The sequence below is a fragment of the Carettochelys insculpta genome, chromosome 6, assembly GCF_033958435.1.
Source record: "Carettochelys insculpta isolate YL-2023 chromosome 6, ASM3395843v1, whole genome shotgun sequence".
NCBI lineage: Eukaryota > Metazoa > Chordata > Testudines > Carettochelyidae > Carettochelys > Carettochelys insculpta.
The window spans coordinates 76,354,836-76,366,224 of NC_134142.1; the positions used below are offsets into that span (position 1 = coordinate 76,354,836).

Genomic DNA, 11,389 nt, shown 5'->3' on the forward strand with positions numbered 1-11,389 from the left:
CGTCCATAGATGTCAGAGGTTTGCATTTGCAGCATTTCCATTGACAATGAGATCAGTGCCCAAAGGGCATCTATCCCTCTGCTTAGTTATTTCCATTATGACCATACTCCTCGTGTGCTGGGGTCGGGTGAGCGGGTGTTCCCGAGTCTCTGCCCAGCCCCGCCCCCACTCCAAACACTGATCAACTCCAGTAGCTCAGCACTGCTGCAAATAGGAAATAGTTTGCTCTGTGGAGCATACATTGTCACATGACCACATAAGTGAGCCCATGTCAAGAAAACAGGAAGGGGATTTTTGTGGGACATTATGGGAGTGGGGAGCAGTTTACCTGGTGTCAGAGCAGAAGAGGTGCTGGTGCTGGAAACCTAGTGGTCACCTAGGTACTCTGTGATATTGGCACATTGTCTTCCATTGAAAAATTCCAAAAACAAGTTCTGTCTTAAAGTTCTGTCTTAGAGGGGAGGGATCGCTCAGTGGCTTGAGTATTGGCCTGTTAAACCCAGGGTTGTCAGCTCAGTCCTTGAGGAGGCCATTTAGGGACTGGGGGCAAACAGATGTCAGGGATAGCACTTGGTCCTGGTAAGAGGACAGGGGACTGGACTAGATGACCTCCTGAGGTCCCTTCCAGTTCTGGGAGATGCATATCTCCAATGATATAAAACACACGACACATTTACAGGTAGACATGTACAATAGGTACAGGCCAAATGGGGAATTGCTTTGAGCACAAATGCAAACTTATCTTGTAAGTCCCCTGTTTTCTGGCCACCAGCACATGACTTGCCCTGGCTCCATCCGGGATGGTGGTCAATGCTTTCAGCCTACAGAAACACAAAAGTTTATTTTCATAATTTTCTATGGAAACTCTCTATCACCAAAAATAAAATGGCCATTATAAAGTACTCATTCCAAACAGCATCATGTGCCCAAACATGATTTTACTCTGACTTTACTGGGATTATTTAAGTCAAAAAGATAATTTAGAAAAATACTAAGGTGATTAATTTTTGAAAAAACAGGAGATTTTCTGAATGATAAAAGGCCTGTATCTTCACACTTCACTTGTCTCCGTATTAGAGAAATATGTTTCTCACACATTATAGAAAACCTTTCATCTAAAATTTGTGAACAAATTGTACAAAGCTACATAGAACCTTGTTTTTACAGAGGTATATGGAGACACCTCAATAATGGAGAACGAGTCTTATGTAACTGATGACCTCTCCTCCAGTGATCCTAAAAGAAAATCACTTTCCTACCAAATTTTTTCTCTGTTTTCTCATTCACTACATTTACTAAGAATAATTTGGGGTTCATGTTTTCTTTGTGTATTTGAAGGTTTGATTAAACTCTCATTGAAGCCAATGGACATCTTTCAATTGATCTGAATGTGAGTATGATCCAGAATTAATGCAAGCATATTTTTCTATCTCAAATTGTCAGTTTTATTGGTGTTTTTTTAATGCATTGTCTGATCAGATACCAAATGATCCAATCTGAGAGAAAGAGGTGGATGACATTGTATTCAATAGAACAGACCCACATCTACAGTGCGTGTTTTCTGCCAGAAATATGCAAATGAGCCACACAATTGTGCAAATAGGTGGCCATTTGCAATGTCATGAACCCTCATTTGCTTCATGCTACAGACAGCCAGACTGAATCTAGACACAGACATATTGACAGAAGGACCCTTCTGTCAACAAAATCTGTAGTGTAGACACCGCCAGAATGGGATAATACTTCTTCATATGCCAATATGACCATAGCTACTTTTTTCATAGTTTAAGTGGCACCTTCACTGACTCATGATTGTCTTTTATCTGCCTGTTTCCACTTCTGCAAAACGGGATCAGTAATTTACTGGCGCTTAATATAGTTTTTCCACTTCAGGACTGTAATTTATAAGCAGCTAGGCCAAGCAGGACAAAGTATAATTTAGACAGTTATTCTTCAGGGGATATTCACTCCTTGCTGAGGTATAGTACTGGTCACAAAGCCCAGGCCCAGTGGGCCTGATGATTGGCTGCTGCACCTGGTTCTTCATACTCAGGGATGGCGTTGGACAGCCAGCCCTTGAGGAAGTCCTCGTGTTTGCTCTCCACTATATAGTGGAGAGCACAGCAAGAACCCACCACCTATGAAACATTCTGCAAGCCATGTCCAGCTGCATGAGCAGGCATCTAAAGCTTCAAACATCCAAGGCACACTTGATTGGAAGCCAGGCCACAAAGCCCACTATTTATTTTCACTAGGGATGGACAACATTAAAATATCAGGAAGCACAGCCACTGGAGAAAATCAGAACATCTTCTTGATGCTTTTCCAACTCTCTGCAATTCTACGTTAGCTCTGACTGAATATGCATGACTACACTATTGTATGTAGCCTTTCCTACCTTTGCCCTAAAATAGACTCAAGACAATGAGGAAAGGAAGCTTGTGTCTGTTCCTGGCCGACTGTCATAGATCCTGGAGAATGCAAACTATTACAAAGCTTTTAGATAATTGCATTTTGATTGTGCTTTTCCATACTTATAGGTTAACACACTATTCCCGGAAAATGTTATTGAAAAATCCTTCCTCTTACTGGAAGAGTCTTATTTATTTGTGCTAAGATGGGTGCTCTAACACTCAACGATTATGCAGCCTTCTCAAATAAGGTTAAGACTCTGAACAGACATTTATGAACCTTCATAATTTTGTTTTAGTTGGCTTTTAGCTAACAGGCTAAATAAATTTCCCTCTATTGAGGTCTTTGTGCACTGGTATAGCAATATCTTCCACTCATGCTCCTAGACCAGAGTTCAAGAAGAAACAACAGCTGTGCAGAAAATAAAAACAGGGAAGATTCTTCATGAATATATTAATGTTAGGAATTTATTCTTCATTTTAGGTACAGAACGGACACCCCGACAAGGCCATTCAGACTCTGGATGTTTTTGAAAACAGCAAATTCACAGAATGTTTCCATCAGAAAAAAAAAACCATTAGTAACATACAAGTGTGATTTACATTTGACCTTCAGTTGTGATGCACTGCAAAGAAGTCTCATAAGTCTTTCTGGTTTATTTTAAGTCCAGTTAAACAAACCAAAGCAAAACAAAACAAAACCCCATCAGAGCAAACCAATGCATGCTTCTGCTAAAGGAACCATGAAAACAAACATTTCAAATGCTATATGTAATGTTCTAGTGATATTAACAGAAGATTCATCAGACTGGGGAACTATTATCCAAAGTATTGTATGTGCCTAAAATGGGAAATATATATTGCCTTAGGGTTAGGCCAACACAATAGAAATTCTGCCACTTGTCTCAAAACCAGTGGGGAAAAAAAATCAACAGCTGATGGGTTTGAAGTGTGCATCATCTGTCTAATTTTATTCCAGATTTAGAAAGGCTTGGCCAGTAGCGCATTTCACAAGGTTCCTGATAAAATGGATCTTTCTTGATGTAGGGCACAGTTTTCAAAAGCAATATAACATGCAAAGTGAAAGGCCAAGAGATATGCCACTAGCCTGTCTCTCTCTTAGGCCGTGGCCACACTAGCACCCCCCTTTCGAAAGGGCAATGCTAATGAGCCACTTCAGCAGATGCAAAACCAAATGGGAAAAAGGGGCTTTCAAAACCCAGGGGGTCCTTTCGAAAGGCCCCATCTACATCGGTGGCGCACGTTTTGAAAGCGGCACTTTTGAAATGCATGTGGCCACCGTTATGCTAATGACGCGCTGCATAAGAATGGCAGCGCCTTCGTTAGCATCTGCCAAAGTGGCTCATTAGCATCTCTGTGTCAAAAGGGGTGTGCTAGTGTAGACACGGCCATAGTGGGTACTGACAGCTGTTTCAGGAAAAGGTGCAAGACACACTCTCTGGACCCTGAAAGAATAACAAGGCCATGGAACAAGCTCCATCCACATTCTGTTCAGTAAGACGCAGGTTTGCTGTGAACCATGAGGGTCTCTCTCAGTTCCAAAACTTAAATTGCTATAGAAAATGGGACTTGGTGCTTTAGAAAATTTACCCATATGCTTGAAAAAATATTCAGGGCCACTTTAGGAGCTGCAACAACCTTTTAAAATGCTAACACTTGAAATCCTTCACTTTTCTCTATGGACTCCCCTTGAAAAATAAAAAAAAAAAACCTGTAGGGGGTACCTCTCTCTTCACTCTAAACCAGTGGTGTTTTTTTTTCCTTACCACAGACTTTACCAAGCTGATTTGAGCACCAGAAGAAGAAAAAAAAAAAAACGCCTTTAATATATAGTGAACTGAGACAGGCCCTGTCTGTAGCTCATTCACGTACTGTGCACTGTCATCAAGTCTGCTGCTTGCACTTCCTACCCATGCCTTGCTCTGTTGCCTCTGCTCACTGTGAGGAGGGAGAGAGCGATATGGACTAGATATGCACATTAAAAGAGGGAAAACCAACTTCAGTTTCCAGCACACAGGAACACTGGTGCAGAAGGTCACCAAACATTGGCAGCTACTTGATAACTGTGATGATTTCCCCACCCCCACCTCCAAAAGGGAAATAAAACCCTTGCACACCCCAACCCATGCAGACCCCAACACGCCCACACATGCACACCCTTGTGTGTTTGGAAAAGCCAGAACTAAAGCAGGCATAGAGGCCTGGATTGTGACCACCACTGTTAAATTTTGCAGCTGTTTAAGCTAAAAGAGGCCCCAATCCTGGAAGGCACAATTAAATTCAGCTAACTTTTAGCATGGATTATTTCATCTCTTCCCTTTTATAAGACAGGCTCATTGCCATCTGGAATCATCATGATACATTCAGGCCGCATCTACATGAGCAAATACATTTGAAATTAGGATCGGAAGACCGAGCTCTTTCGAAAGAACCCATGGAGTGTCCACACCCCACCCCCGCGCCCTTTCGAAAGTAACTTCAAAAGAACTCCTGCGTTCTTTCGACGTCAGTCCTCCATTCCTGGGATGGGAAGAGCGCCCTCCTTCGAAAGATAATTTCGAAAGACAGCAAGTGCATGGGGGTGGTAGGGTGTGAATGGGGGTGGGGTGGTTACTGTGGTTGCCGCTGAAAGGCCTGGCACAGGGCCTCCTGTACCCGCACCCCATCCTGTTGGGCCGGGCAGCAGGGTGATGCTCGAACCTGCCTCAACGGCCCACCCATGCATGAATGGCTCGTGCTTTGCCTCCACAAGGTTGTGCAGGACACAGCAGGCCCCAACCACTGCTGGAACACTGGGGAGGCCAACTTCCAGCTTGGTGAGGAGGCATCTGAAGTGCCCTTTCAAGCAGCCAAATGCCCGCTCCACTGTGTAACGAGCCCGGTTCAGCTGCTCGTTAAAAACGTCCTGGCTGGGCTGTGTGTGTCCCGTGAATGGCCTCATGAACCAGACCTGCACGGGATAGGCCATGTCTGCCATGATGTAGAGTGGCATTGTGGTGTCCCCAGTGGGGAGCTCCTGCTGGGGGATGAAGGTCCCCTCAGCCATGCGGTGGCCCAGCCCCGAGTTCTGGAACACCCTGGCGTCATGGGCATGGCCAGACTAGCCCACACAGATGTCCTGGAACCGACCGTTGGCATCGATGAGTGCTTGCAGGACCATGGAGTGGTAGCCCTTCCAGTTTATGAAAGCCCCGCCGCTGTGCTCTGGCGCCCGGATGGCAATGTGTGTGCTGTCCAGGGCCCCGAAGCAGTTTGGGAAACCCAGCACCCCAAAGCCCAAGATGGTATTGTCCAAGTCCCTCACACGCACCAGCTGCCGCAGGAGAACCCTGTTGATGGCCCAGATGACCTGCAGGAGCAGGAGGAGGATGCACTCATGAGCATGGGGTGGGGTGTAGCGTGCCCGACCATACCTGTCCCCTGCAGGGCAGGCCTCCCTGGGGCCCCTGTCCCATCCCCAGTGGGGGCTGCCCTGTGGTCCTCGATGGTGCCCCATGCTGGAGTGCCCCCATCCCTTGGCCCCCACATGCGCATGTCTTACCTCATTGAGGACAGCCCCCAAAGGTGGCCCTGGCCACCCCGAACTGATGGCCGACAGATTGGTGACTGTCTGGAGTGGCCAGTTTCCAGAGAGCGATGGCCACCCTTTTCTGGAGCGGAAGCGCTGGCCTCATGCGGGTGTCCTTGTGCTGGAGGGCTGAGGCGAGCCAGTGGCACAGCTCTAGGAATGTCTCCTTGGTCATCCGGAAGTTCTGTAGCCCCCGGTCGTCACCCCAGTCATCCAGCACCAGCCGGTCCCACCAGTCGCTGCTTGTGGGGAAGCTCCACAGGCGGCGGATGCCCTGGGGGACCGGCTGGGGATGTCATGCCCTCTGGATGACTTCAAGGAGGGTGGCTAGTAGGCTGGCTGCCCAGGACCACAGCCAGTGCACTGGCCATGGCCTCGATGGGGATGGGGGGATGCTCGGGTTCCATGAGGGCCCGGGGTGCCTCCTCTGATCCTTGGTGTGCGAGCCTGGGGACAGGTGGCTGGCCCTTGATGCGTGCGGGCTGACGTATGGGATGGGGCGGCCTTTAAGGGGACGGCGGGCTGCGGTCCCAGAAGGGCTCATCCCCCATGCGACCCTGCCCACAGGACTTCCTGCGCCTGTACTTTCGAAAGAGCACCCTGCATAGTGTGGACGCTCATTTTCAAAATTGCACTCCGGGACTTTCGAAAGAGCAGATTGCACCGTCAGTCTCTGTTTTTCTGTGTGGACGCTCCCTTTCAAAAGAACGGCTTTCGATGTTCTGTTTTGAAAGCCGTCCTTTCGAAAGGGGGCTGTAGTGTAGACGCAGCCTTATGGACTTCCCAGGGTTCCAGCTTTATGTTCAGTGCTACCGAAATCTCCTGCTTGCTTTCTGAATCTATGCCCTTTGATCCATCATGCCAGTTACTTTGTTCCTCCTCTCTCTTTTCATTTTTCATCCCTCCCTGACCAAATCTGCCGTAGATCAAACTTGAAGACTAACCGGTAGGATAGTATGCAGAGCATTGTTTTCTGCACATTTCTGTTTGGTTCCTGGACAAAGATGGGGTGACTGGCTATAGGTCTTTTCAGGAATCTGAAGTGCCTTCTGAACCACTTACTTATGAAATTAAACATAGAAATGCAAAAAAGTTGCCTTTGTAAGTGCCTGGCTAGTTCTATTTAGTCCACTATTTTTATGCTGCTGAAATGACTTTTAAGAGCAGAAAGGACCAGATCCTCTATCCTGAACTCCTGTATCTCACAAACCACAACTACCACTCGTACAATCAACCTTACAACCAAGTTAGACCAAAAGTGTTACAGCCCACAGAAGGCTAAACTAAGATGTGCCACAGAGAATGGGAGATACTGGTGTTTACCAATGCTCCAGGCCTCTGGAGTGTCAGGGATTTGATGAAGACATACTCAGATGATTCTGCCAGGTGACCTTCTCCCTTACGGTGGAGGACAGCGAACTGAACCACAAGGTCATTCAGGAAAAGGAAAATTCCATCTTGAACCCACATATGGCAAATGTACTGCTAACGGCATGTTAGAAAAGTGCTCTTAGCCTTTCCAGATAACTATAGCCAGTTCGGGATTCTGATTAGTCTTGTGCACCCCAAAAAGCTCACCTCACTTAAAAGCTACTTTATGAAATTAGACATAAAATACAAGAAAGTGTTGCACCACACTATTGCTGACTTTCACATTTTTACCATATAATTATCAAATTGGAATATGAAATATTGTACTTTGCAAACTCTAGTGTATAAAGCAGTCTCAACAAATTACTGTCTGTATAAAATTTTAGTTTGCTCTGACTTTGCTAGTGCTTTTTATGCAGCCCAGTGTAAAACCTAGGCAAATATCTAGGATAAGTTGATGTATCCCCTGGAAGACTTCTGTGTATCCCCAGGGGATACGTACCACTGGCTGAGAAGAATTGCTGAATCAGTGCACCTAGGGTCTTGAGCTTCTGAATTTTTTTTCTTTTTAGCTATTCAATACAAAATCAAAATACATCCCGTATGTTGAAGAAATGGCAGAATGTTGTAGAACTTAAGTTTTAAGGTCAAAAGGGACAGTTGTGATCATGTATCATGACACAGACCATAGTCCTGAGTCTCAGACAGATGTCTTGGAAATTGAAATATCTTGTTAGCCTCCAAGAAATTTTGTTCCTGCCTTAATTGTTTTTTGATCATGGGATGGCCACCCCATAGCTGACACTCCAGGGATGGAGCTGGAGGCTTGCAGACCTATCATTGTCTGAGTTGCTAGGCCTTGTGCCAAAGCTTGTGATTGCAGCAACTCATCCTCTGTGGATCAGCTCAGAGGGGGAGTCTGTAGCATACCCTACTAAGTTAGAAGACCTATGGCAAAAGAAAATATGACAAGCCTGGGTCAGATATTAGAACAGGAAGCATCTAAGTGTACTGTGCTCTGCCGCAAAGCAGCTTTTGGAAGTGTCAGTACAGGTCAATAATGAACAGGGAAGGACTGTTAATTTCCACTCATTTTTATAAGGAAGAGCTTTCTCCCTCCCCTTTAAAAATTATAAATGGCAAAGAAACTTGGTGGCATTTCTGCACTTACAAAGTCTCTATAGTCTCCCAGACATGGATTTCATTGCCTTGGAGTATAAGGGCTGTTCTGCAATTCTGCAATATTGACAAGTTGTAATCCCCTACATTACTGGAGTTGGCAGCTTTGCAATACTGGCAGAATTTAAAACGCACACATTTTCCTCTGACAGCACTGTCATCTCTAAGACTCTTCAATCAAAGTTTAGCTCCTAAGACGGCTTCAGAATCAGGAACATGGAAAAGAATATATACATCACATCACATTAAACTGTTTCATTTGAATGATTTTTTTCTTCCCCAAAGCACCATAGTCTTAGAGCAAATAAAGTTAATTGCATACTGTAATATTATGAGGGGTTCTGGGCCAGGTTGAGAGAACCAGCCCTGGGCAAATTGCTTAAAACTGGGCCACTTCTAGCCCAGGCTGAGGTTTCCTTCTCATTAAGGCAGAGCAGGCAAGCCACAAAAATACCTCTGCCAGCCCCACTGGCCAGCCAGAAGCTACACAACAAACCCCCAGAGTCTCTATCTGCTCCTAAAGTTCAAACCAGCAGCCCTCTTTATTCAGGTGCGCAGCTATGAAAACCTATTTCTCCCACTCCACCCAGATTCTTCCAGACCCCAAATGGTCTAGCCACTTTCTCAGGCCAATATATCTTACCCAAAACAGCACACGGTGTCAATTCTTTAGAATCTAAAATCTAAAGAAAAGAAAGAGAAAGGGAGGGGGGAAAGGAAAAAAAGAAAGAGAAAGGCCATGTCCACACTAGCCCCAAAGTTAAAATGGCCACACAAATGGCCATTTTGAAGTTTACTAATGAAGCACTGAAATACATATTCAGCACCTCATTAGCATGCGGGCTGCCGCGGCACTTCGAAATTGACGCAGCTCGCTGCAGTGCGGCTCGTCCAGACGGGGCTCCTTTTCGAAATGACACCGCCTACTTCAAAGTCCCCTTATTCCTATGAGCAGATGGGAATAAGGGGACTTCGAAGTAGGCGAGGTCCTGTCGAAAAGGAGCCCTGTCGGGACGAGCAGCGTGGCGGTGAGCCGTGTCAATTTCGAAGTGCTGCGGCTGCCCGCGTGCTAATGAGGCGCTGAATATGTATTTCAGCACTTCATTAGTAAACTTCGAAATGGCCATTTGCGTGGCCATTTCGAAGTTTGGGGCTAGTGTAGACATAGGCAAAGAGAAAGAAAGAACAGGGTGAGAGAAAAATTGTTGAAGTGGTACATTACCTACATCAGTTAAAGCTATTGATGGAGGTTACAGTGATATTATCGGCTGCTAATCTTGAGAGTCTCTGAAAATACATTCTGTGAGGGAGGGGTTCATAGCAAAGCCATGCAGGCTCAGTTCATGATGACTGAAGAACAAGAACAAAATGGTCACTGCCAGGGTCAGACTTACAGACTTGCCCTGTGGAGGGAAAAACCCTTTCTTCACATAGGCAATGGATCAGGTTGCCTGCTTGGCATTCTGCCATTGGTCGCTGGGTTAGACAGCATGTCTCAGTTAATGTGGATTCAAAGTCTGGGTTCAGGCCATGTCACCTGACTAGAGAGGTGATCACACCTTCCATTGTGAATCTTGACACAAAAATATTCTGAATGCAGGTATAAAGCCAATATCTATAACTTTACATGGCACAGATATACAAGTAGCATAAACAGATTCAGTGAATTACCAGCTTTCATTAGACACCTCACTTGGCTCACATGGCACAAGATTTGGTGAAAACTTAACATAATAATGATCACAGAAGTGGTTTTATTACTACTATTTTGATGTAGCATCCCCGTGTAGACGTAGCTATTGAGAGCTAAAATCACAGGATTTGCCTACAGCAAAAACTCTGAAGACAGTAGCAGATGGTTGGTACGAGGAACAGCAGGTATGACCAGCAGACAGCTACTAAGAGGAGCAGTGGGCAACCAGCAGGTACAACTGGCAGGTGGGCGGAAGGAGAAGTAGAAGAGGCAAAATACACTGCTCAATCCATTTGGGCTGGGACAGTTGCTGGATGATTGGTTATGAACTCTGGGTGTGGTATTTTCCTCAGTTTATACCATATGACTTTTCTGTCTCTGTCATTAAAACTTTCTTTTGTATACTCAGACTGTGCATGCGAGTGGGGAAGCATTGCCTCTCTGAGGTGCCAAGGGGTGTGTGAATTTCCCAGGCTACTGACTGGGGGCTCGAGCTGGTTCTGTGTGAGATGGACGAAAAGGAACCCTTAGATATTGAACCCGGCCCTGACTGCTGCCAACTCCTTCCAACAGAAGGTTTACACTATTGTAAAAATACAGTAACATCACGCCTGCACAAGCAAAAAAGTAAAGATCTGCACTTTGATGACCATGGTAAGCCACATAGCTATGACTCTCCTTCAGTCGTGCGTGGATTGAGTCATCTTCGGATTTCAATGAATGCTTTTGGTCACCTAACCATTGCCAAGCCATCCCTTCCAAACGAGTTTTGCCTGCCACTGGGCTGGGCTTCAAACCAATATGAGCCAGCTTACATGGATAGAGTCAGATCTCTGAAGGTCGATTCTCCTACTTATCACAGTAGACCATATCACTGCGCTGTAGGTTGCCCATACTGCCCTCTAAACTTCAATAAGTGTTAGAGAGGTAGCTGTGTTAGTCTGTCTTCAAAAACAACAAGAAATCCTGTGGCACCTTATAGGCTAACAGATTTTTTGGAGCATAAACTTTCATGGGCAAAGACCTACTTCGAGTTTGTTTTGAGTGAGCTGTTAGTCCAAAAATGTACACTTTCTAACGAAAGCTTCCCAAGACATGAAATGAAAAGCCTATGCTTATTTAAGAAACCCCTTTGACTATAGCCCA

At 45.5% G+C, this 11,389-nt stretch overlaps 1 protein-coding gene across 1 annotated transcript in view; it reads left to right on the forward strand.

The window, feature by feature from the left end:
• Positions 1-3,542, forward strand: part of GALNT18 (polypeptide N-acetylgalactosaminyltransferase 18) — a 564,545-nt gene extending 561,003 nt beyond the window's left edge. Inside the window, exons 11-12 of the mRNA XM_074997381.1 lie at positions 1,339-1,390; positions 2,896-3,542. Coding sequence (XP_074853482.1) covers positions 1,339-1,344 — 6 coding nt within the window. The 3' untranslated portion in view covers positions 1,345-1,390; positions 2,896-3,542. The remainder of the gene's footprint in view (positions 1-1,338; positions 1,391-2,895) is intronic.
• Positions 3,543-11,389: the final 7,847 nt, after the last annotated feature.